This window comes from Stegostoma tigrinum, chromosome 1 (genome assembly GCF_030684315.1).
Source record: "Stegostoma tigrinum isolate sSteTig4 chromosome 1, sSteTig4.hap1, whole genome shotgun sequence".
Lineage (NCBI taxonomy): Eukaryota > Metazoa > Chordata > Chondrichthyes > Orectolobiformes > Stegostomatidae > Stegostoma > Stegostoma tigrinum.
This window is the reverse complement of record NC_081354.1, coordinates 53,006,922-53,034,555: the sequence shown is the minus strand read 5'-3', so window position 1 is coordinate 53,034,555 and position 27,634 is coordinate 53,006,922. Positions and strand designations below refer to the sequence as shown.

Below are 27,634 nucleotides of genomic sequence, written 5' to 3'. Positions count from 1 at the left end.
ACTTGACTCTGTCGTCATTGCCATGCATCCGCACTGGATGCGGATGTCACTGAGAACCAAAACTCACCGCTACCACAATGGGTCTGCGCTGCGCCTTGTTGCCACAGCCAAGATCCTTATGGTATTTTATCTGATGGCAGCTTCTCAATGTCTCTGTCATCAGGAACTGGTCAACGGCTTGTACTTCTTCCATCTAGTCTACTATATTTGCTAATCACAACATGCTCTCCTTTAGACTGAGGAGACCACCAGGTGATCACTTTTTGGAACATTTCTGCTCTGTCCATAGAAGTGACCTGAAAATGAGGACTACGTCATTTTCTGCTTATAGACACTTCGCCACCGCTGGGACTCCATGTCAAATTCTACAACTTAGGAGCTGACCACAGGATGTCTGTTCTCCATCTTTGTTACATTCTCTACCTGCTCCCTGCCATAGCCTTGTTTTGTTTGCGCCTTGCTTACCTTGTTCTGAGTAGATAGGATCCATTCTCCCTTTTTCACACCTTTAAGTTTCATCCATGTTACATCTCTCTTTTTCCCTTTCACAACTTTAAAACCTCTTTTCCACTAGATCTCAAGTTACCTTCGTCCCTCCTCTGCCTCTTTAAATATAAAAAGATTTCCAAACCTTTTCAGTTCTAGTCATGCTGGACTTAACGTTAACTGCTTCTCTCTCCAAAGATGCTGTTAAACCTGCTGAGTTTCTCAAACATCATGCTTGTTTCATGGTTAATACTGTTGAACAAACTGCCATTGAACAGATAAAGCGAGCTCAGTTGATATTTGCGCAAACTCAATATGAATGAGAAAGACCAGTCATTCCAATTGACCAGATGACACAAATCAGGCTTCTTATTAACTGCAATACATTCACTACATCATGGGCCTCTCGGCTGTTCAATCAACACACTCATCATTATAAACAACTGCCTAGATTTGCCTCTTACCCAAAATGAAGGAGCAGTGGTGGTTCAGATTACTTTCCCTAAAATACCTATCTTGCATAGATTCCACTATAGCAAGTTTGCTTCAAGGCTAAAAAGCCAAAGCTTCTAAAGATTTCCTTTATAATTCAACTGACTAGGACATGAAGATAGAATAGATTCCTAGTGTCACTGATCAAAAATGTACTCAGCAAACAAAGATACCATTAGATCACAGCACTGCGCAAGACAACATGATATATTCCAATTTTTACCAATATTAAAAAAACGTGTTCAATGTGTTATTCACTACAGCTCCACAGTAAATGTAAATTTGGCCTAAATTTTAGCACAGACAATGGATGTCAGGGAACAGTGGTTGAGAACACACATTATGAGCAGATGGGCTTTAAAATGTTTTTCTGTCAGGCTCCAGCTGATAGACTGGATAGGAAACCTGCTTTACTCAGCCACATAGAAACAAGGCATGGATAGTTGTGGGGTTTTGATCGAACGTGAGGGGTCCAATTAGGAGTTGCAGTCTGACACTCATTGGTATGGGTAGGGAAGGGAGCAAAGATTGTGGGTGGGGTTAATGGGCAGCGTGATGGTGAAGAAAAGGAACAATCTGTCCTGAGTCATGTATATGGGCAAGCTGTTTGGGTAAATGGAGCATCAGCAATCTGCAACTATGCTAACAAAGGTCTGTTTATTCATTTCCCAAACAATCATTTCCACTAAATACTCATTTTGATTTGCATACGGGAGATGCTTGTGAGGGTTAGTACACTTAATCCCCTTTGAAGCTTTACATTTGTCAATAAGGGTCTGGCTGGAAAGACCTGTGTCTCTCATCTCTGCAAATTTTAACTTGTGATTCCATGTAGCTAGCTAATCATTTCAGCGGTTATAGCTCAAGATTGCAACTTGGAAGTCATGCAAAACTAAATGACAGGCCTATCAGCTTCAGGTGATATAGTGGTGGTTTCAGTGGGTGGGTGGGTGTGGTCACCACTTCGACCGTACAGCAAGTCTGGGTTTGGCAGAAGAGGTAACAGATCCTAACAAGTTGGTATGACGGTGGCTCAGAAAGGCAGAAACCAAAGTGTGTGACACATCCAAGAGCACAGTAACGACACTTAGCAAGGCAAGGCAATGTGGCCAGCCATCTGAGGAATATGGGACCTCACATAGCATAAACCTTTTATGGAAAGTTACAGTGGAAAAATAGGAAATTTAGAAGAGGCTGGATCGCCCATAACTGATTCTGTTGTAAATAGTAACAGGGAAGAAGTCCTTGACACTTTAAGGAATCTATGAATTTATGGAAGGTTGATCTAAACTTGAGATTGCTTCTGAGTTTATCACACTCAATGGAAGAGATAGTTTCTCAAGAATAGGCCACAAAAATAGTAGGGATCAAGCAAATCTCAAAAGTTTAGAATATGGATTGAGCATAAAGATTTAGTTATAGGGAATACATCAGGGCAACTAGTGGAAAGACTATAGTGAATGGTGTCATCTTAATTCAAGTCTGCTTTGAGAAAATGAGAAGATGGCAGATGCGATGCAGAAGTTGGAAGATGGATAAAATCAGCCAGAAGTCATTCTCTGAAGATTAAAAATAAGTCAACAAGAAAATTTAAGGAAAAGACGACTCATAAGATGATATATTCTATCCACTGTCTCATGTGCCTCAGAGTCTCAACAAAATGTAAAGAACTATGGAAGGAAATAGATGCCTGTGAAACATGGTGCCAAGACATATAGTAACAATTTCACATATACACAAAACAAAGACAAGATCACTAAAAATTGACAATTAGAAAAGAACATGTTAATATTTCAGCCATTTATCAGAGCTGAAAAGCTACAAAGATTCCTTCAGAAAGCAGACTGGACAGTAGTAGAGGTTAATGTAGGTATTCTTGTGTGATAGGCAGAGTGGTTGCAAACAATAAGCATGGTTTGGCACAAGACAGACAAGTGTGGCATACAATGACAGCTAATCTCCTAGCAGAAGCAGCATGCCAAACATTCTCTAAAGCCAAACATTTGGTCATCTCAAATACTGTAACATTCACCTGATGCTTCAACTGCTCCAATTTCTTTGTTCTAATATGATGAGCTTTACTTGGAAATGCCCAGAAGTAGTTGGAAGTTCCAATTCGATCAGTGTCGACCATTCCATCATCAACTAGACTCTGCAGTACTTCCTTCACAGACATAGAAGCTGAAATGGCAAAAACACATGAACAGCTTACATTTATCTCTTGTCTGCAAATGAAGATTAATCATTGTCAGAATAAAACCAAAAGGCTATTTTTGTACAGCACCATTTTCCCAGCTAAATCTTGACAATAATAGCTGTTGCGGCAAAGCAAGGTTCAACATTGTTCTGGAGTGATGAGCACTATGATTTATTTGTGGTAAAGTGCTCCTAAATTTTTGAGGTTAGGTATCTTTTCTGACTCAGTGGTAGTATAACCTATTTTCAATGTCACCATATTTTAACTTAAGATAATATGGCATGAAGCTGGATGAACATTGCAGGCCAAGCAGCATCGGAGGAACAGGAAAGTTGACGTTTCGCGTTGAGACCCTTCTTCAGAAATGGGGGAGGGGAAGGGGGCTCTGAAATAAATAGGGAGAAGGGCGGAGGTGGACAGAAGATGGATAAAGGAGAAGATAGGGTGAGAGGTGACAGACAGGTCAACAATGCAGGGTTAGAGTCAGTGAAGGTGTATGTAGGTGGGGAGTTAGGGAGGGTATAGGTTGGTCCAGGGAGGACAGACAGGTCAAGGAGGCAGGATGACATTAGTGGGTAGGAGATGGGGGTGGGGCTTGAGGTGGGAAGAATGGTTTTAGGGACGCAGGGACTAGCTGGGCTGGTTTTGGGATGTGGTCAAGGGAGGGGAGATTTTGAAGCTTGTGAAGTCCACATTGATACCCTTGGGCTGCAGGGTTCCCAAGCGAAATGAGATGCTGTTCCTGCATCTTTTGGGTGGCGTCATTGTGGCACTGCAGGAAGCCCAGGGTGGACATTTTGTCCGAGGAACGGGGGGGAGTGGGAACGGAGTTGAAATGGTTCGCAAATGGGAGGTGTAGTTGTTTGTTGTGAACTGAACATAGGTGTTCTGCAAAGCGGTCCCCAAGCCTCCGCTTGGTTTCCCCGATTCTGGCATTCACCTGGAAATTGATATCCATTTTAGCATACTGACTCCCACAACTACCTAGAATACTCCTCCTCTCACCCACCTTCCTGTATAAAGGCCATCCCCTATTACCAATTCCTTCGCTTCTGCCGCATCTGCTCCCAAGATGAGCTATTCCATTCCCAAACATCCCAGATGTCCTTTTTTTCCCCAAGGACCACAACTTCCCCTCCAGTGATCGAAAATGCCCTCGACCGTGTCTCCCACATTTGTCACAACTCATCCCTCACACCCCCATTCCCAATAATAACCAAAACAGAATCCTCCTCGTCCTCACATACCACCCCACCAACCTCCAAATCCAATGCATCATCTGACAATCTGACTCCACTACCAAAGACATTTTTCCTTCCCCAAACTTATGTGCTTTCCAGAGGGACTACTCTCTGTGACTCCCTTGTCCGCGCCACACTCCCCTCCAGGCCCATCACCCCCGGCACTTTTCACTGCAACCGCAGGAAGTACGACACCTGTCCCTATACCTCCCACTTCAACCCCCCTCATCCCAGATCCCAAGACGACATTTCACATCAAACAGATGTTCACCTGCACATCTGGTAATGCGATGTACTGTATTCGCTGTACCTGTTGTGGCCTCCTCTACGTTGGGGAAGCCAAATGGAGACTTGGGGACCGCTTTGTGGAACACCTACGCTCAGTTTGCAACAAACTAACTTATCTCCCAGTCGCGAACAATTTTAACTACACCCGCCCCACCCCCCAAACGACATATCCATCCTGGGCCTCCTGCATTGCCACAATGACGCCACCTGAAAGATGCAGGAATAGATCTTGGGAACCCTGCAGCCCAAGGGTATCAATGTGGACTTCACAAGCTTCAAAATCGCCCCTCCCCCAACCACATCCCAAAGCCAGCCCATCTAGTCCCTGCCTCCCTAACCATTCCTCCCACCTCAAGCCCCACCCTGTCTCCTACCCACTAACCTCATCCCACCTCCTTGACCTCCCGTCCTCCCTGGACCGACCTATCCCATCCCGAACTCCCCACCTATATTCACCTTCACTGGCTCTAATCCCACCTCTTTGACCTGTCTGTCTCCTCTCACCCTATCTTCTATCCGCCTCCCCCTCTCTCCCTATTTATTTCAGAATCCTCTTCCCCTCCCCCATTCGTGAAGTAGGGTCTCAACCCAATACATCAACTTTCCTGCTCGGCCTGCTGGGTTCATCCAGCTTCACACCGTGTTATCTCAGATTCTCCAGCATCAGCAGTTCCTACTATCTCTGTAACATATTTCAACTTTACACCACTTTCTGGCAGGCAGGGATGGGTAATAAATGCTGGCATTTCCAGCAGTGTCCACATCTATGAAAAAGTCTTCAAACTTAATGCCAGTAAAAACAACATCATTAAAAAAAAGTAACGTTCAGCGAATAAAGTTCAAGGATTACACTAATCAATTTTGCCTTTACTCATTATGCATTAGTATTGTACTAACATTGCTGATGGTCCCATAAAAGTTCAATAACTTTGAGAAACACGGAGGTTAAAGATAGCTTAAACAGTCGAAGGAAGAGTGGTCAGTATGGAGAAGGTGGGCTGTGAAGCTACTTGTCATTACTGAGAAGTTTCCTTGCCCATGTTGAGCCTGAGCCTATGATTTTAAGGGATCCAGAAATAATGTCTAGGGCAACCCTGTTCTTGACCGGATTTGATCAGGGACCTCAACGCAAAGAAGCCATTAAGAGGTAGTGACCATAATATGATAAGTTTTAATCTGCAGTTTGAGAGGGAGAATCGGAAATGTCAGTATTGCCGTTGAATAAAGGGAACTATGGAGCTATGAGGGAGGAGCTGGCCAAAGTTCAATGGTACAATACCCTATCAGGGATGGCAGTGTAACAACAATGGCAGGTATTTCTGGATATAATGCAGAAGGTGCAGGATCAGTTCATACCAAAGAGGAAGAAAGATCCTAAGGGGAGGCAGGGGTGGCCGTGGCTGACGAGGAAAGTTAAGGACTGTATAAAGATAAAAGAGAAGAAGTATAACATAGCAAAGATGAGTGGGAAGCTTTTCAAGAGCAACAGCGGATAACTAAAAAGACAATACACAGAGAAAAAATGAGCTATGAAGGCAAACTGACCAAAAATATAAAGGAGGATAGTAAAAGCTTTTTTAGGTATGTGAAAAGAAAAAAAAATGGTTAAGACTAAAATTGGGCCCTTGAAGTCAGAAAGGGGTGAATTTATTATAGGGAACAAGGAAATGGCAGAAGAGTTGAATAGGTACTTTGGATTTGTCTTCACTAGGGAAGACACAAGCAATCTCCCAGATGCAATAGTGGCTGAAGGACCTAGGGTAATGGACGATCTGAAGGGTATTTATATTAGGCAGGAAATGGTGTAGGATAGGCTGTTAGGACTGAAGGCCGATAAGTCCCCGGGACTTGATCCCAGGGTACTTAAGGAGGTGGCTCTAGAAATTGTGGACGCGTTGATAATTATTTTCCAAGGTTCTATAGATTCAGGATCGGTTCCTGCGGATTGGAGGGTGGCAAATGTTGTCCCACTTTTCAAGAAAGGAGGGAGAGAGAAAACAGGAAATTATAGACCAGTTAGCCTGACGTCAGTGGTGGGAAAGATGTTGGAGTCAATTATAAAAGATGAAATTACAACTCATTTGAATAGCAGTAACAGGATAGGTCACAGTCAGCATGGATTTACGAAGGGGAAATCGTGCTTGACTAACCTTCTGCAATTTTTTGAGGATGTATCTATGAAGATGGATAAGGGAGAACCAGTGGATGTAGTGTACCTGGACTTTCAGAAAGCCTTTGATAAAGTACCGCATAGGAGATTGGTGAACAAAATTAGGGCACATGGTATTGGGGGCAAAATACTGAGTTGGACTGAAAATTGGCTGGCTGCCAGGAAGCAAAGAGTAGTGATAAACGGGTCCCTATCGGAATGGCAGGCAGTGACCATTGGGGTACCACAAGGTTCGGCGCTGGGACCGCAGCTGTTTACGATATATATTAATGATACAGACGAAGGCATTAAAAGTAATATCGGCAAATTTGCCGATGACACAAAGTTGGGTGGCAGTGTGAAATGTGAGGAGGATGTTATGAGAATACAGGGTGACTTGGATAGGCTAGGTGAGTGGACGGATGCATGGCAGATGCAGTTTAATGTGGATAAATGTGCAGTTATACACTTTGGTGGCAAGAACAGGAAGGCAGATTACTATCTCAATGGAGGCAAGTTAGGTAAAGGGGAAGCACAACAAGATCTAGGTGTTCTTGTACATCAGTCAATGAAAGCAAGCATGCAGGTACAGCAGGCAGTGAAGAAAGCTAATACCATGCTGGCCTTCATAACAAGAGGAACTGAGTATAGGAGCAAAGAGGTCCTTCTGCAGCTGTACAGGGCTCTGGTCAGACCGCACCTGGAGTATGGTGTGCAATTTTGGTCTCCAAATTTGAGGAAGGACATTCTTGCTACTGAGGGAGTGCAGCATAGGTTCACGAGGTCAATTCCTGGAATGGCGGGACTATCATATGTTGAAAGATTGGAGCGACTGGGCTTGTATACACTTGACTTTAGAAGGATGAGAGGGGGTCTGAGTGAGGCGTATAAGATTATTAAGGGATTGGACACTGTGGAGGCAGGAAGCATGTTTCCGCTGATGGGTGAGTCCAGAACCAGAGGACAGTTTAAAAATAAGGGGTAGGCCGTTCAGAACAGAGTTGAGGAAATTCACCCAGAGAGTGGGAGATATAGGGAATGTTCTGCACCAGAAGGCAGTGGAGGCCAACTCTCTGGATACGTTCAAGAAACAGATAGTTAGAGCTCTTAAAGATAGTGGAATCAAGGGTTATGGGGATAAGGCAGGAACAGGATACTGATTGTGGATGATCAGCCATGATCATAATGAATGGTGGTGCTGGTTCGAAGGGCCGAATGGCCTACTCCAGCACCTATTGTCTATTGTTGTCTCTGCGCTGCCATCTATGGTGGGTCTATCCTGTCAGATCAAATCCAGGGACAATGATCGTGGTGTCTGAAGCATTGCCCGTAAAGTATGACTCAGAGTATTTCAGGTTGTTGCTTTGACGATGTTTTGGGACAGCCCTCCTAATTCTGTCACAGGTCCCAGACATTAGTAAGAGAATTTTGCAGGGTCAGCATGGCTGGATTTACCCTCGACATTTCCAGTCCTTAAGTTGAACTTGATTATGTACGGTTTCATTTCTTTCTTTAGATTTTGTAGCATTTAATGGGTGGCTTGCTAGGCCATTTCAGAGGGCAGTTATGGCGTCAACTTCATTTTCTGCAACCACAATTGCAAGAAATGCACTCAATGCCCATACCAATAATAGTGCCTATGATGTCAGAGGTAGCAATGCTCACAAAGAAAAGGAGAAATGCAAGGAATTAATTTTCAAATGTTTTTAAATCATAAATTAAAATCCTGGAATCATGACATTTACTCAGCCCAACTTGTTAGCCTTGTTCCTGATCCCTCACTGACTACATTTGGCTCAAACTGCTGTTTGCTTTTTCATGAGGGAGGCACTAACCAGAGCTGTCACTGGAACAAAGCAGACCATGTCAATGAGCAGGAATTAGAATAGGCCAACAACTGTAGTATGGCATGTTTCTTGGGCATCGTTTGGTGGCACCAAGAATGGGCCTATGGGCAAAGTAGGCACTGACTTCTGGCTCTTCATGCGAATCAACAAAGACAATGGTGCAGATTTCCTGTAATAATACAATGGGATACACCATTAAGTGTCAATTACACTTGTGGGCCTGGAATCACATGTAGAGAAGGATGCAGATTTCCTTCCCTAAAAGGAGATCAGTCAACCAGATGGGTTTTTACGACAATCAATTAGTCCCATGGTGACCATGCAAGTAGCTTTTAATTGCAGATTTATTAATTGCAGTCGGGTTCCACTAGTTGCCAGGGTGGAACTTCAATTTGAATAGGCCTCTGGATTACTAGTTTAGTGACAGCACCACTACTGCATTACCATCTCTCCTCCTCAAAAACAAAGAGACCTACAGTGTCCTGTCCAAGTAAGGAAGGGGGAATGACAGCTTTTTCTTTCTTTATACCACTGTGAAAGGAAGGCAGTCTCAACAAGAAAGGGCATAAAGTTTCAATTGTGAGCAGAACTTAGTTTAAATTTAAACTACCTTCTGTAGGTTGCCTGGTATCAGTCCTCACAAATTTTAGGCCAGCAGGATTTTGAATCAGAAACTGTTCTGACAATTCATTTGTACCATATTGTGGATAGTTTTTTTTTGCTGTGGCTATGCTACAGCTAAAAATATTGAGATTTCCACAACATACCCTCACAATAGCACAGGCACATTTTAAAATCAAATTGATGAGAGTTGCATTGATTTTAATTTCAGTCATTGAAGGGAAATGCATTTACTATAGAATCAAATCTATCCACTTTCCAATTGTAAATGGCACATTTAACTTTTAAATATATATGTCAAGTACATTTGTAAACACTGCCAATTTTATTAGATACAACTGTCCGTTATGCGATCTTTGATTAAATGTTCTAAAATAAATTGAGCCATAATGAACTTAAAACACTATAACCTCCTGGGCAAGAGATCAGACAGTAATGACAGTAAAACTGATACCTACTGATTCCTTTCTCCTTTGGTGCAATCTTCTCCAAATCCTTCAGCTGAAATACATCTTTCTAAGAACATGGACAAGTTTTAAGTAAGTTCATTCCAATGCATCAGAGAATGTATTTTCTAAAATTTGCAGAAAATTGGAAACATGGTCACCGTTCTTCTATCTTCAAACTCAAAGTATTTTTTTTGCCAGGCATAGAAACTGAAGAAAATACCAAAAAGTCAGTTGAAACCAAGGTTCATTTTAATAAAAGTTTTTTAAAAATTATGTATAATTCTCTGACAAAGAAATTTATAGAAAAGCTACAAATCTCTGTTAATCATTAAAAGAATATTTACAACACATGAGGTTACATTCCTTGATGGGCCCATACCAGTTCTCTTGATGAGCAATTTACTTCTTCCACATCCTCTACCCTTTCTCTGCAAATTCTCTCTCTTCAGGTGCTCATCCAATTCTCTTTTGAAACTATGACTAAATCTCTCCACCATGCTTTCAGGCAGTGGATTCCACTTCCTTTGTCACTTGCAACAAAGGTTTTCTTCCTATAGTATTGATTCTTTTGTCACAGCTTAAATCAGACTCCTCTGATTCTCAAATCCTCCTGCTGAAGACAGGTTTCTCCCTATCTACTGTTTATAGACTCATGGCTTTCAGTAGCAATACTGAATCCCTTCTCAAGCTTCACTCCTCTAAAAATATCAGCTTCTCTGATCAATCCCAATAACTGAAGTCGCTCATCCCTGGGACAATTTTCATTACTGCATTCTCCAAGCCTTTGCAAGCCTTCTTTTTTAAAACTGCAGTGCCTAGAAACTGGACAATTTTCTAGTTAAGGCTGAGCCAATGTTCCATAAAGATTTATCATTACAATTCCACAAGTTTTGTTAATCACTTTCTCATCCTTACTTGCAATCTTCAATAATTTGTGCAAAATACCTCTGCTATTGCTTAAGCTGCAGAATTGTAGCTTTTAGCTTGTATTGTCTCTTCTTACTTCTTGTATCAAAATCTATCACTTTAAACTTCTGAATTAAATTTTGTCCGCCACACATCTATCCATTCTACCAGGTCATATCCTTGGAGTCAATCCTTATCCACCTCAGTTCATATTACTTAAAAATACATTGTCATCTGAAAATTTTGAACCTGTGACCGTACATCCACGTCTAAGTCAATACAAGAAAAACACTGGTCTTGGATTTAATCCCTAGGGAACGCCACAATTTATCTTCCTCCAATTTTAGAAAGTATACCTATATTCCTATACCTTAACCACTTGGTACATGTACTACCATTGTCCCAGCCCTATTAGCAAGCTTCAGGAAATTTGCAGCAAAGTAGGGTAAGGGGTCCTTGTACAATAATACTGAAAGGTTAGCATGCAGGTACAGCAAGTAATCAAGTCAAAGGTGATGTTGGCCTTTATTGCTGCGATTTTACCAGGTATTGGTAAGAACACATCTTGAATATGGTGCACAGTTTTTGTCTCCTTATTTAAGGAAGCAGATACTTCCATTAGAGAAAACTTGGAGAAGGTTCACTAGATTGCTTGTTGGGACAAATGGTTGTCAATTCAAATAAGGTCAGACTGTATGAGCCTATACTCATTGGAATTTAGAGGAATGAACAATAAAGCAGCTGGAGAAATTAGAATGAATGTAGATTATCGGCCTTCATACCACTTTCCCACACTTACACCCATACCCCTTGATATCGTTAACGTCTAGGCGTCAGTGTTTTCCCCTTCCAGTCACTGTAGCGATCTTAATAGGGCCATCATTATTTCATGATGGAACTTTGCTTCACAATGATGTTTTTGGCTAAAGTGACCGGACTTTAAACAGGCAGTCAATTCATTCACATGCAACTTGAAGTAGGAACATCTCACACACAACTTTGCAAAATCCAGAAATCAAACCTAAAGACAACCCACTTGAAATAGATCAGCAGAGTTGCAAGGATGTCAACTCTGCCAGCAGCAACTCTACAAATAGTCATTTCAAAAATCACAAATAAGTGGCTTCAATTTCTCTGGTCACTTATGCCATTTCAATTTTTCTGTGTATATAATACATACAAACATTTTTATATACAATTCACCTCAAGATTATAAACTAATTGTTCAATATTGTTCATCAGTACCATATTGGTATCAGTGGATATTATATTAAGAATAGACCTAGGAAAGCAGGTATGTCAAGTTGAATAATCAACGTATCCAGAATGGTTGCGTCTTCTAAGACAGCACCATTCGTACTTCATCCCTGACAAACAAGTGTGTCACAATGACTTCAGAGTCTGAGTCATTGAACAGCCGATTTGTGGAACTGCAAAGATACTTTAAATAACCATACAAAGACCTGATAGGTCCAGTAACTGTAAATGTTTAACATTAAAAAAAAAGGACTGCAGATGCTGGAAATCTAAAACAAAAAACGAAATTGCTGGTGAAACTCAGGTCTGGCAACACCTGTGGAGAGAAAGAGTCAACATTTCCGATTTGGCGACTCTTCAGAATAACGTTAAGCTGCTGACTTGAAATTGGTGATATTTCTCCAGGCAAATTATTAACTATGGAGTGGCACAGAGGGTACCTATCACAAACAGCGCAACTGACACTTAATTAGCAATAACATAGTTCACTTAGCATCAGCTTTGAGCCTGTACCAATTTTTTTCCCCTTTTACTTTGTCTATCGCTTTTCTACTCTTTGTCCCTTTAGCCTTGGCTACAACACTGAATGTCCTACAAGTCTTCAGGAATATTTGCCCAATATTTATGACTCTACTTTGTTAAGGCCCTTTGCCTTAAATTCAATTGCAAGTAATTTTGTACTTCACTGCAAGCATGTTTGCTTTGAGTCTATTCAGTGCCCAAGACGATTTGGTAGAAACAGCACAGATAGCACAGATTCCTTTACTACTGGTTTCCAATGCAAGAAAAATGGGTTTGGTTTCAGTATTAGTCACAAAAATTGAAATTCTAATTTACTGGTTATCATACACAAGAACAAGGTGAGAATTTAGGCATAATTTACCATTGCTAATTATCAGATCATTATGTGCAGACTCACTTTTTAAACAAGTTGCATTATTTGGTCTTAAATTAAATTGCAGTCATTAAGTTATGTATTTGCTTTTTTCAGATTTCCAATCACAGCATTAGACAACTGCCTAAAATATCTTGAACATGAAAGAAAACACTCTGGTTCTGGTTGAAGTTGAAGTTCTCAGTAAGTCCACTTATTTTCTTCCTGTATTGCATAAAAGCAGAAGTTTAAGTACAAATTATTTTAAAGAACTTGGTGGAAACAAGTTAACTGCAAAAATTTGACTTTTAAAATAAGTTAATTGGCATTTGTTGTGCAGTAGGATACTGGAGAATTTATTGTCATTGTTATTTAAAGAAAAATTTGGACAGCAATTTCCGGTGTCTGGGCTGCTCAACACCAAAAAAAACCAGCAAGTTGCTATCTAAGTTGCCTTACTCCTCTAGATGCTGCACTGAAAAACAACAAGTGCTAGGGATCACAGCGGGACAGACAGCAACCACGGAGAGATAGCAAGCTAATGTTGAGAGGACGAAGACTCATCTGACCCAAAACATTAGCTTGCTCTCTGTCATATTTGAGCCCTTCAATACATTTGAATGCTAGGTTTCTTGGTCAAATGCACACAGCACAGCACCTACAGGAGTAAATTACTGCAGATGCTGGAATCTGTACTGAAAACAACAAATGCTGGAGATCATGGCGGGGGGGGTCAGACAGCAAGCTAATGTTTTGGGTCTAGATGATTCTTCATCAGGCTTAACATTAGCTTGCTCTCTCTCCCTCCATGGATGCTGTCTTACCCGCTACGATCTCCAGCATTTGTTGTTTTCAGTACAGATTCCAGCATATGCCGCAATTTGCTCCTCTAGATGTTGCACTGGACGCATTTGACAAGAAACCTAGCATTCAAGTATACTGAAGGGATCAAAATGACAGGAAAAGTTGTAGATGGTATTAAAGTAAAAATTAGGATTTTGAAATGGTATAATTTCTTCCAAACCAATCTCAGCCACTGACAAAAATAACTTTTTATAAGTAGAGTCAGAGTTGTACAGCACAGAAACAGATCCTTTGGTCCAACTCGTTCATGCCAACCAGATATCCTAAATAAATCTAGTCCCAGTTGATTGCATTTGGTCCAAATCCCTCTAAACTCCTCCTATTCACGTACTCATCCAGATGGTTTACAAATTACATAACTGAACTCACCTCTACTACTTCCTCTGGCACCTCATTCTATACACACACCACCCTCTACATGAAAAGGTTTCCCCTTTGGTCCCTTTTGAATCTTGCCCCTCTCATCTTAAGCTTATGTCCTCTAGTTTTGAGAAATCTTATTCCTTCAGATTTTAAAAATTTTGTTAATTTTATTTAAAACTTCTTTATGCTTCTTTAACTGTCTTTATGCATCTTCTATTTTATTTCTCTTGTATGGTCTGATGTTGAATCAACTATTCTAACATTCATTTCCTAATTTTGCCTCAGTAAAGATTCTTCAACCTGATTGCTTAAGGAAACACAATACTGTTAATCTCGTTCACACAGGCCCCAGATTACCTGTGGAGTTCATCACGCTATTAGTGCTCACTGATTATCAGGAGGTCTGGTTTGAAAAGCCCAAATACATCTGTTGACAACTCTATGTTTAATGAATAGCTAGCTTCTACAATAGTAAAGGTCACCTTCATTGCTCATGCACTTTAACATTGAGTCTCAGTCCCTGTTAGGGAATACAAGTTAAATGGATTTTTGACATAAGGGAGTCAAGAGTTAAGTGCAGAAGACATAAAAATGGAGTTGAATGGAACACAACATCCATTGTCTTAGTGAATGTCAGAGTCTGAACCAAGGGCTAAAAGCTTTGTCCTTGTTCCTAAAATGACTTATGGAGGTAAGTCAGTATCATAACATGCACTTTTAAAATAATTCATTATGCAACATGAACATCATTGACGGGGCCAGCATTTATTGCCCATCTCTAGTTGCCCTCGAGAAAGTTGGGTGAGCTACCTCCTTGAACTGCTGCAGTCCATTTTCTAGCAGTTACACCTATAATACTATTTGGAAAGGAATTCCAGGATTTTAATCCTCTGACACTGAAGGAATAGCAACATATTTCCAAGCTAAAATGGCGATAGGTTCAGAAGACATTTGTAGGTCATGACATTCCCATGAATCTGTTGCCATTGTCCTTTTGGATGGAAGCTGCCATGGGTTTATAAGGTGCTCCTTAAGGAGTCTTGGTGAATAGCTGCGGCTTATCTTGCAGATAATACTGCTGTAGCCACTACTACCAAGCATTAGTGGCAGATGGAATGAATGTTTGTGGATGTGATGATGTGATGTTAATTAAAGGTGCTGCTTCCTCCTGGATTGTGCTAATCATCTTGACCAATGTTGGAGCTTCATTCATTCACACAAGTGGAGAGTATTCCAATATACTACTCTCTTGCCTTGTGTTTTAGGGGAGTTGGGAGGTGAATTAGTTGTCGCAGGACTCCCCACCTCTGCCCTTTGTAGCCACAGTACTAATATGGCTATTCCAGTTCAGTTTCTGGAAAATGGTAATCTCCAGGGTGTTAATAGTAAGGAGCTCATGAGATAATGCCAATGAATATAATGGGGCAATGGTTAGATTCGGTCTCGCTGGAATCCAGTTCTGTGCATCTTGTGGATACCTAGTCGTGGAGCTGCTAGGTATGTGTTTGAAATCTATTCCATTTAGGACAGTAATAATGCCACACAACAAGAAGGAGAGTAGTAGTCAATGTGAAAACATTGTTTCCATTTGTTTCCCATTGCTCCCATATTATTCTGAACTGCCAATTACGGTAAGTCCTCATTTAAAGTGGAGGCTGTTTTACTGAAAAAACTGACTTTAAGTGAAGTAACTTTAAATGAATGATAGGATATCATCAGAATAAATATTAAAACCAGAGTTAGTTCCCTTGAAAGATTTCTTACTTTGAAAAACCAAAGTCCAAGTTGATATATGGTATAGTATGCATTCAGTACTGTGCATTCAGAGGGGGGAGAAAAAGCTAAAATAAAACACTATATTGAAAAAATACTGTTCAGTTAGTTACTTAGGATTTTTCTCAGCAGCGGATATTTTAGAATGATACAAGTTGAAATGCTGTATCCTCCTAAATACCAACATTTATAAATAACATTTTAAATTGGCCAGACTCCATCTAGTGGCAGAATTTGGTTGGTGCTGGTAGTGGCTCAAATTCCAGGACTGACTGCTATGATGACAAAGTGTGTAGCTGGATGAAGGGTCTAGGCCCGAAACATTGGCTTTTGTGCTCCTGAGATGCTGCTTTGCCTGTTGTGTTCATCCAGCTTCACACTTTGTTATCTTGGATTCTCCAGCATCTGCAGTTCCCATTATCTCTGACTGCTATGATGAACTGTTGACAGTAGATGGAGGCTTGGTTATCAGTGCAGCTTAGCATGGGAGACAGGAGAGGAGCTGAAAGTCCTCGCTGGCAGCAATAAACACTGGAGACTCTAAAGGCAAGAACAAAGGTAGGAACAACAGCCGAGATGGAGAAATAGGACTAATGTTAATACATGAGCAAGTGCAAGAGAAAAGCAAAGGCAGGTTAGAACGAGCAGATTAATTCCCAGGGGAAGGATACACATTCTTTTAAAGTTAAAGTGGAGATTAGGAATGGGTTAAAATTGTTACAGGGATGTAGGAACTGCTGCGAAACGTCAGCTTTCCTGCTCCTCTGATGCTGCTTGGCCTTCTGTGTTCATCCAGCTTCACACAGCGTTATATTAGGAATGGGCATTGGAATGTCAGGTGCCCTTTAAAATGGTCTTCATTTCATACTCCATATTTATTATTTCTTTATATCATGAAATCTCAACTAACTGTCACAGCAGTTAACTAGCTTTTTACAAGGGGCAATAAAAGATTTATTAAACACCACACTACCTCATTGTGAGTGTAGTGCTTTGGAGAATAAGTTTTTGTTCTTAGAAGGAAAGAAAATTAACACTCATAGTAGGTGAGGAAGGCATCATGTTTAGGTGTTTTATGTCACTGTCTGAGAAGATTTAGATAGATAATTGACGCATCATGGATTGCCAGCCCCAAAATTACACATCACCAGGAATTGGGGGGGGGGGGCAGGGAAAGAGCTGATCCAGAGGAACAGGCCACCATATCCTTGACAGAGCCCCAGGGAAGAACAAAGGATGCTATCACTAAAACCACACAACTTAAGCAACAAACCACTTAAACTGTTGTCCCTGCTCCTCCATTCTACAGAACAGCTCTGGAATCAGTGATACATTGCCATCTGTCAGTCATATATTCGTCTAATTAATTAATGTATCGATCTAAACTAGTGCTTCTTAACTCCACAAACAATCAGAAAATTATTACAAATTGTGGACTGCCTTTAGTAGGTAAGTGTGATGATAAGTACAAGTTCCAGCCCAAGTTCTTGTACACAAAAATTGGAATGGTAAAAGAGACCATAAGAATTGAAGTCACTTGTTTGTGCTTTTTGAATTAGCTACTTGTAGAGTTGCGACTGGCACAGTTGACATCCAAACAACACTGCAAATCTCTATTTCAGGTGGTCCTTCTTTAGACTTTGTATTCCACATCTGGATTTTGAAAAGTTGCATGTGATGTTCCTACTTCAAAATGCACATGAATGAATTGCCTGCCAGTTTGACCCTCACCCAAAATCAACACAAGAAACACGAAGAGCAACCCAAGGTTTGAAGGGGAAAGTGATAAGGATACGATCATGTGAGCAGTTTGACCTCAGAACGGGTCTGCTGCAAACAAAGTTCAACACACAGGTGTTAAATGGATATACTGAAGCTACTTTATTTAATGTTTGCAGTGAAATAATGCTAAGTTACTCAACATTGAGGAAATGCTGCATTCTACAAAAAACAAACCAATGAGGGCGATAAAAACATGAAATTACAAGCTTCTGTTATTTCACACAGAATGGAAGTCTGGCCAACTTGTAAGAAAAAAAACACTAATCACTGATTTAGCTTTATGGCAGGAATTTTCAACACTCACCGTTTCAAAAAATATTTCCATCATACGAGTTCGCTTTTCTTCAAGGCTCAGTCCCTTCTTTTTAGACTATAAGTTCAAGGATCAACATAAAAGAATTGTTACTGCAAGGTTTTATCTAATGTGTTAAAAATACCAAACTCACAAAGTGGAGATATTATATGTAGACACCCAAACTCTAGAGGTGACATTGGGTAAGGCATTAAATAGGAAATTAAAAACACATGCAATAAAGGAATACCTGTAATTATAGGTGATTTCAAACTGCACATAAACTGGGCAAATCAAAATACTAACAATATCATAGGGGAGAATTTCCTGGTATGCAAATTTGATAGTTTTCCGATCCAATATGTTCAGTAATCAACTAGAGAACAGACCATCCAGGACTGGATATTGCACAATCAGAAAGGAATAATTGACAACTAGTTATGTGGGGCACCTTGGGGATGAATGGCCATATGATAATATAATTCTTGATTAAGATAGACAGTGACGTCATTGGATTTGCGATTAGGGTGCTGAATCTAAATAGAAGAAGCTATGGTGTTATGAGGCACGGGTTGGTCAAGATAGACTGGGGAACATACTGAAAGGGATAATAGTGGAAAAGCAATGAGAAACATTAAAAGAGCACATGGGTAAACAATTGTTAATTCCTGTCTGGCACAAAATTAAAATAAGACACATGGCCAAACCATGGGGTCACCATCTAAGGATACAAGATAGATCCTTGAAGATTGAGATTAGAAATTTCTTCAACCAGAGATTGGTGAGTTCTGTGAGTTCCTCAAATGCAAGAATGGGTATTATAGGTGCTGGTTTTATCTCTGCCTGAGGTTTTTCCTATTACTTGACATTCATGGCATGTCTGGCAAAATTCAACCACATCTTTACACAGTCCAGACAACAAAATTTTTTTTGTATATTTTGGGTCGAGTTTTCCTTGCTCCCAAATGACCTCCTACTGGTAACTCATGCTATCCGCAACACCTCCTTTCTAATAATCCACCAGTAATACAACTTGATGAACTTCTGTTTGTTTTTCATCTGCCTAAATGTGTGATGGTCTCCCATTTCTTCATCAAGATTACATTTTTCAGACAGTAATACTCTGGGATAACTCGGATTCCTCTTCTGTGAATGCTTTTTGATACAAGAAGATTTTTTTAAAATAAGCCAGTTGTAAGTGAACTAACTTCTCTGAACTAAAAATATCCACTTTATCTTCCACCTGTTCTTGTTTGTTTTCTCTCAACCATTCAATCAAAACAGTTTCTGATAGCTGAACTTAACTTACTTATCTGTATTCCTTCGTTAATTCTCCTGTTTCAACCCATGGTTTTGTGACCTTGTTACCAGAGAGTCAGGAAAAATCCCAGGATATACCTCTGTAACATCTCAGTTGCTGATTTTTCCAATGGCTTTTCAACCACAACAGGGAACACTCCAACCTGTGAATCAGCGATATCATTACCAAGGATAACTGCATTTTTAGAATTGAGAATTTTTGTTATTCCTACCACTGCTTCATTTTTCACCAAAGTCTCCAATGTCACCTTGACAATGAAATACTACTCTTCTCACCATGAATTACATATATCACCAGCTTTTCTGGCAATACTCCTTTGGAATTACATATTTTCTTATTTCTCAAAGATTGACTTGCTCCTGTATCTCTTAAAATGGTAATTTCTTTACCTACTCCTCCTGGCATACAAGAATAAACCCTACCCATACAAGTAAATTCTTTAGAGATTTGACACTTCCTTCTCAAGCATCGTTTGACGAGGCAGCACATTCTTTTGCAGCTGGTTAGTTTCCACTCTGCCTTCCTTTACCACTCCAGAAAAACTCAGTGGCTTATCCTGTTTTCGCACATCCATCTTCCTAGTGCTTCGGCTAAACCATCAACACTGCAACTTCATATGGCCTACTTTATTACAGTGAAAGCCCCTGCGGATTTTTATTTACTTCTTTCCCTCTCAAATTTCCTGTCTAATGTGGTAAACTATCGCCAATAAAGATCTCCTTTTCCTTTACTACCCGAGGATTTGTTTTCCCTCCAATTGCTATCCCTCAGAAATCGAAGCCAAACTTTGATTTCTGAACTAAATCATCTTCCATTACTACTAAATCTTGGAATTTTTACTCTCTGCTCTTCCATGATCTCACTACTTCAAGAAGTGAATTTTTACAATTTTTACTTTAATTGAGGGTGTGGGTCAGAGAGAGGGGGAAGCAGACAATGAGGCTGTCAGTGAGGTGCCGAGTGTGAGGAGGCTGCCAGGGGACAGAACCGAGCTGGGACTGGAGAGGGGCTACACTGACGCTACACCGTGTCCACTCGAACCCGACTGTTTCCCCTCTCAGGCGAACTGTCGGAGATTCACACTAACACACACTCCCTCCCCCACCCACCATGTTGTCCAAACGCCGAGCCTCCCCGCCGTCTCCAAGATGACCGATCGCGAAACTCGAACTTTGGCGCCTCACTACGACCCAGAATACCGCCCGGATTTGCCGACGATACACCCACAGAAACAAGCGAGCGCCGCGTATGTGCTGCCCGTTGCTTAGCAGCAGCACTGTCTGCCGCAGACAGCGGCCTCTTGTGTCAAATGGCGGAAAGATAGTCCGGCGGCAGAAACTCGTTAACACGTTACTGTTCTTATAGAGATGATGGGAACTGCAGATGCTGGAGAATCCAAGATGATAAAATGTGAGGCTGGATGAACACAGCAGGCCCAGCAGCATCTCAGGAGCACAAAAGCTGACGTTTCGGGCCTAGACCCTTCATCAGAGAGGGGGATGGGGAGAGGGAACTGGAATAAATAGGGAGAGAGGGGGAGGCGGACCGAAGATGGAGAGAAAAGAAGATAGGTGGGGAGAGTATAGATGGGGAGGTAGGGAGGGGATAGGTCAGTCCAGGGAAGACGGACAGGTCAAGGAGGTGGGATGAGGTTAGTAGGTAGGAGATGGAGGTGTGGCTTAGGGTGTGAGGAAGGGATGGGTGGGAGGAAGAACAGGTTAGGGAGGCAGAGACAGGTTGGGCTGGTTTTGGGATGCGGTGGGGGAAGGGGAGATTTTGAAGCTGGTGAAGTCCACATTGATACCATTGGGCTGCAGGGTTCCCAAGCGGAATATGAGTTGCTGTTCCTGCAACCTTCGGGTGGCATCATTGTGGCACTGCAGGAGGCCCATGATGGACATGTCATCTAAAGAATGGGAGGGGGAGTGGAAATGGTTTGCGACTGGGAGGTGCAGTTGTTTATTGCGAACCGAGCGGAGGTGTTCTGCAAAGCGGTCCCCAAGCCTCTGCTTGGTTTCCCCAATATAGAGGAAGCCACACTGGGTACAGTGGATGCAGTATACCACATTGGCAGATGTGCAGGTGAACCTCTGCTTAATGTGGAAAGTCATCTTGGGGCCTGGGATAGGGCTGAGGGAGGAGGTGTGGGGGCAAGTGTAGCATTTCCTGCGGTTGCAGGGGAAGGTGCCGGGTGTGGTGGGGTTGGAGGGCAGTGTGGAGCGAACAAGGGAGTCACGGAGAGAGTGGTCTCTCCGGAAAGCAGACAGGGGTGGGGATGGAAAAATGTCTTGGGTGGTGGGGTCGGATTGTAGATGGCGGAAGTGTCGGAGGATGATGCGTTGTATCCGGAGGTTGGTGGTGTGGTGTGTGAGAACGAGGGGGATCCTCTTTGGGCGGTTGTGGCGAGGGCGGGGTGTGAGGGATGTGTTGCGGGAAATGCGGGAGACGTGGTCAAGGGCGTTCTCGACCACTGTGGGGGGAAAGTTGCGGTCCTTGAAGAACTTGGACATCTGGGATGTGAGGGAATGGAATACCTCATCGTGGGAGCAGATGAGGCGGAGGAATTGGGAATAGGGGATGGAATTTTTGCAGGAGGGTGGGTGGGAGGAGGTGTATTCTAGGTAGCCGTGGGAGTCGGTGGGTTCGAAATGGACATCAGTTACAAGCTGGTTGCCTGAGATGGAGACTGAGAGATCCAGGAAGGTGAGGGATGTGCTGGAGATGGCCCAGGTGAACTGAAGGTTGGGGTGGAAGGTGTTAGTGAAGTGGATGAACTGTTCGAGCTCCTCGGGGGAGCAAGAGGCGGCGCCGATACAGCCATCGATGTAACGGAGGAAGAGTTGGGGTTTGGGGCCTGTGTAGGTGCGGAAGAGGGACTGTTCCACGTAACCTACAAAGAGGCAGGCATAGCTGGGGCCCATGCGGGTGCCCATGGCCACCCCCTTAGTCTGTAGGAAGTGGGAGGAATCGAAAGAGAAGTTGTTGAGGGTGAGGACGAGTTCGGCTAGGCGGATGAGGGTGTCGGTGGAGGGGGACTGGTTGGGCCTGCGGGACAGGAAGAAGCGGAGGGCCTTGAGGCCATCTGCATGTGGAATGCAGGTGTATAGGGTGTGGACTTCACCAGCTTCAAAATCTCCCCTTCCCCCACCGCATCCCAAAACCAGCCCAGTTCGTCCCCTCCCCCCACTACACCACACAACCAGCCCAGCTTTTCCCCTCCACCCACTGCATCCCAAAACCAGTCCAACCTGTCTCTGCCTCCCTAACCGCGTCTTCCTCTCACCCATCCTTCCTCCCACCCCAAGCCGCTCCTCCATCTCCTACCTACTAACCTCATCCCACCTCCTTGACCTGTCCATCTTCCCTGGACTGACCTATCCCCTCCCTACCTCCCCACCTATACTTCCTGTCCACCTATCTTCTTTTCTCTCCATCTTCGGTCTGCCTCCCCCTCTCTCCCTATTTACTCCAGAACCCTCACCCCATCCCCCTCTCTGATGAAGGGTCTAGGCCCGAAACGTCAGCTTTTGTGCTCCTGAGATGCTGCTGGCCTGCTGTGTTCACCAGCCTCACATTTTATTATCACTGTTCTTATAGCGGTGTTTTCATCCCTCATGGGATTAGGAGTGTTACTGACAAACAACCGTTTATTACCCATCCCTGATTTTTGGTGGTGGTGAGTTGTTTTCTAGGTGTCACTGCAGTTCATGTGAGTCAGGGAGAAACCCCCCAGGGTCCAGGATTTTCTCGCAGTCACAATGAAGCCAAGGTGATTTCGTTCACAGTCAGGGTGGTATGGCTAACTTGGAGAAAAACCCCCCTCATCGGTTTAGGTCTTAGAGGTAATGGGTGTCAGAAGGAAATAAAAAGTAATACTTACAATTGAACATGCTAATCGTATAGAGTTCGATTTATAAGTTTAAAAACCAGTTTAAGAAAAAAAGTAAAATTTGGAAATGGATGTACTGTTCGTATTGAAGCACGGTTCTAATGTATGCAGGGCAGGTTGGACCAGTATGTGTCAATTGTAAGTTTTACCAGTCTTTTCAGTTGAGGCTGTCTTGGCACATTGCACCTTTTAGATGGCACGCATTGTAGTCACTGTGCACCAGTGATGGAGACGTAGAATGTTTAAGGTGCCAGTCAAGTGAACTGCTTTGGCCTGGAACGAGTAATTCATAAAGAACGAGTAAGACTAATTAGAGACCAAAGAGGTAACTTGTTCATAGCATTGTACAGTGTTGTAAGAGGCCCTTCAGCCCACCATGTGTATGTCAATCCATAGACACCGAGACACATTAAACCTATTTATCTGCACTTGGGTTCACATCTATAGGGTATGTGGAGGTAGAAGACAGGTACATCGTCCTAAATAAGAGAGGGGGAATTCTATGGAATTGTTGTTGTGGATGAGCAGTGTGAAATTTTGGATGTTTAATTAGGTAAAAAAAATAAAATTTTAAGAGGGTTCTATCTTTGAGAGTAATAAATTTTTATAAACATATTCCTGAATACTAAGAGAAGCATTGGAGGATATAGCAGAGGTTCTGATCATTATTTTCTAGTTCTCATTGGCTACTGATGTGGTATCATAGAACTGGAGGAAAACAAATGCTGCCATGTTGCTTAGAGATGGAGATCAAGCTAGACCGAATAAATACAGATAAGTCAGCTTTACCTCAGTGTTGGGCAAGGAGGAATTTACATTACCATTTAAAAAGACATTAATCATGGACAACCCAAACTTTGATTAAGTGAATTATGCTTGACTAGCTTGATTGCTTTTTCTGTAGAGATAACTAGGATGGTGGATAAGAGGGTTTCTTTTTACATGGACTTTGGTAAGGCTTTTGACAAGGCAGATTGGTTTTAGATATAATGCAAGGAGAAAAGCTATTTGTTGGATCCAAAATTGGCTCACTGGCAAGTAGCTAAAGAAAACAGTTGATATGATTTGATGGTTGTTTTCAATTAAGTTCTACAGAGTTCAGTACGAGATCACAAGGTGTAGAGCTGGATGAACACAACAGGCCAAGCAGCATCAGAGGAGCAGGAAAGCTGACATTTCAGACCTAGATCTTTCTTCAGAAATGGGGGAGGGGAAGGGAGTTCTGAAATAAATAGGGAGAAAGGGGGAGGCGGATAGAAGATGGATAGAGAAGAAGATAGGTGGAGAGGAGACAGACAGGTCAAAGAGACGGGGATGAAGCCAGTAAAGGTGAGAGTAGGTGGGGAGTTAGGGAGGGGATTGGTCAGTCCGGGAAGGATGGACAGGATGAGGCTAGTAGGTCAGAGCTGAGGGTGAGGCTTGTGGTGGGAGGAAGGACAGGTTAGAGAGGCAGGGACAAGCTGGGCAGGTTTTGGGATACGGTAGGGGGAGGGGAGAGTTTGAAGTTTGTGAAGTCCACATTGATACCATTGGGCTGCAGGTTCCCAAGCGGAATATGAGTTGGCGGTCCTGCGACCTTTGGGTGGCATCGTTGTGGCACTGCAGGAGGCCCAGGATGGACATGTCTTCTGAGGAATGCGAGGGGGAGTTGAAATGGTTCACGACAGGGAGGTGCAGTTGTTTGGTGTGAACCGAGCGTAGGTGATCAGCAAAGCGGTCCCCAAGCCTTCATATTTGTAAAATAATGAAAATATAATCTTTTAATGTTGAGAGTTTCAGTTTAACATTGTTTGCTGCAGATTTAAAATTTGACCTGCCTCACTCAAAACCTTTTCCTGGATTTTTTCAGCTCTGCTCCCACACTAAGTTTCCCTGACCATTTTCCAGTTCCTGCCCACCCCATTCCCTTTCACTTGGTTAAGATTGTTTTTCTGTACCAGTTGTCCTATTTCTCTTCAGCTTGTTGTGTTGGATTTTTCCATTTAACTGCATTCCTGTTTGATACATTTTATTTTTACACCACCTCAGTATGTTGTTTGGAAATGCATATGTTATATGCAGCTTCATAGTTGTACACAGGGCAGACGTTTAAAATGGGATGATACAAGATTTAATTTTACGGTGCAAGATTTCTACCAGATAGCACAGTGAGTGAGTGCATACTGTATCAGCATTTTGCTGCCCAACTTCAGAAAATTTTCCAAGTTGTTTGTGGTGCACATAACATATACAGTACTTTGCCAATCTGTAGTCAATTTGGAAGCAATTAGGATCGAACTGTTTAGCCTGATTTTTATAAGATCTGAAAGTCTCCACACTGTAGCCAAAATGGTACCAGAGCCCACAATTGGGTGTGTTATCCCTGAACCCAGCACCATCATTTTTACTGGGGTGTAGGTGGTGGTGATGAAAGGTAATGGGCACTTTTCATATATATGCAGTTTGCAGAAGCAACAGCATATTCAAAAGTGAAAATGCCTTCAACAGAAACAAATTTGGCCACCCAGTTTTGTGAAAAAATGGCTCATGGGCTTTCGACATTTCAGTTAAAGGTGTAAACCTCTAAGGGTTCTTTGGGGAGCTAAGATACCCTTTGGGTATTATTAAAAGTAGATACAAATTGGTGTTAAAAAGTAGATGAGGTGTTGGAATTGTCAAGCAAGCAGGACATTTAAAGACCTGCTGTTTATATTTTGAAAAAAATATCAGCCAGCCTGCAGTTGAAAACTATTTTCAATTTCAATGTATGTTTATTAACTTAATTCTGAGTGTGGCCATTGTATAGTTGGGATTGCTTGACTGTTTCTACAACTTATCATTGTCACTAAACAAAAGACCAAAAAAAGCTGTGGATGCTGGAAATCAGAAACAAAAACAGAATTGCTCAAAAAAAAATCAACAGGTCTGGCAGCATCTATGGAGAGAAAGCAGAGTTAACATTTTGGGTCCAGTGACCCTTCTTCAGAACCTGAACCAGAACAGAGTATGACTCTAAACTCCATAAATAGACGAGGTTAAATGATTGAAAAGCTTAGTCAAAAAGTTAATGAGGAAAGTATGGTAGAGAGGTGCAGGGAAGGAATTGTTTGGGGCCTAGGTATCTGATGACACAGCCCCTAGTGGTGTATAATTATAACTAAGAATGCACAGATGCCAGAATTAAAGGAGTGCAGACAGCAGAGGGTTGTGGGATTGGAAACATTACAGAGCTAAAGACAGATGAGGCCATGGAATTATTTGAAAATAAGAGTGAGGGTTTTAAAATTAAGTTGTTGCTTGACAAAGAGTGGGCCATCAAATCCAAGGGTGACAGGGGAACATGCCTTGCTGCAAGTTAACAAATGGATAGCAGGCTTTTGGATGACTCAACATTTAGCATTTAATCAAGTGATAGTCATGGCACTTGATCTGGCTTGGTTCAGAGCAACTTTTCTTATGCAATCTGCTGCTCCTAACAGCATTAATTATGCATCTGGGTTCTTGAATGCATTTCTCGGGGAATAAACAAAGCAGCAAAAACGCTTGCCACTGCTGACACCTTCTGGCTTTCACGCCACTGGTGCTATTTTAAAGCCCAGCTGCATACCACTTCAGATGCTGCCAGCCAGGAATTGGCCCTCTCCTTGTGGTGCCCAACTGTCATTACTAAACGCACAGTCTAAAGTAAAGGGAGGTTGGCTCTCTGCTTTGCAGACAGAGAGCTGGATACATTGATGGAGAGGAGGGCAATCCTTTTTCCATTCATAGTAACCCACAGCACCAGCCTGGACCCAAATTACAAGCCAGGCTATTGTTATATCCCAGGTGAAATGGTACACTCAGCACTACAGCAAGATGATTAATAGTCTTCTGTATTACACGAGGCATCATCATCCTCTGGCCCACTACTCTCAAAATCTACTACTGCACACATCTCTCACCATTACATATGTCATTTCCACTCAATAGACCCCACCCACATCATGCTGTCAAATACTGCTGCTTTCTGGCCTCTACATTTCCTACTCATTCACTGGGGCAGGGGGGGATCACATCACCATCTCTCCTGCTCATGCATTACCACTAACTGCTTTTCTATCAAACTGAATCCCTCCCTTTGACTCATTGAAGGAAGACATTAGTGCATCCCTCAGAATGATGTCTTCAGAGCATTCTAACTGATTATCTGAAATCCCAGGATGCTTGCACTTGACCTGCGGGACTTACTGTGGCCCAATCCCTAGACTGCAAAGCACAAATACTCCAACTTTGGTCAAATCAAGTGCCAAACTGACTGTAGCCAATCTCTTGACTGGAATTAGACAAGCACTTAGACCATAAGACATAGGAGTGGAAGTAAGGCCATTCTGCCCATCGAGTCCACTCATGGCTGATGGGCATTTTCAACTCCACTTACCCGCACTCTCTCCATAGCCCTTAATTTCTTGATCTCTCAAGGAATTATCAGTCTCTGCCTTGAAGACATTTAACACCCCGGCCTCTGCGCTCCACGGCAATGAATTCCACAGGCCCACCACTCTCTGGCTGAAGAAATGTCTCCTCA

The 27,634-nt window shown here is 42.3% G+C and overlaps 1 protein-coding gene across 1 annotated transcript in view; it reads right to left on the bottom strand.

The window, feature by feature from the left end:
- The window catches only part of mnd1 (meiotic nuclear divisions 1 homolog (S. cerevisiae)), a 43,112-nt gene extending 22,435 nt beyond the window's left edge, over positions 1-20,677 (bottom strand). The window contains exons 1-4 of the mRNA XM_048545717.2: positions 20,312-20,677; positions 17,894-17,959; positions 9,780-9,837; positions 3,011-3,159 (exon numbers count right to left, since the gene is read on the bottom strand). Coding sequence (XP_048401674.2) covers positions 3,011-3,159; positions 9,780-9,837; positions 17,894-17,959; positions 20,312-20,647 — 609 coding nt within the window. The 5' untranslated portion in view covers positions 20,648-20,677. The remainder of the gene's footprint in view (positions 1-3,010; positions 3,160-9,779; positions 9,838-17,893; positions 17,960-20,311) is intronic.
- Between the last annotated feature and the right edge of the window lie 6,957 nt (positions 20,678-27,634).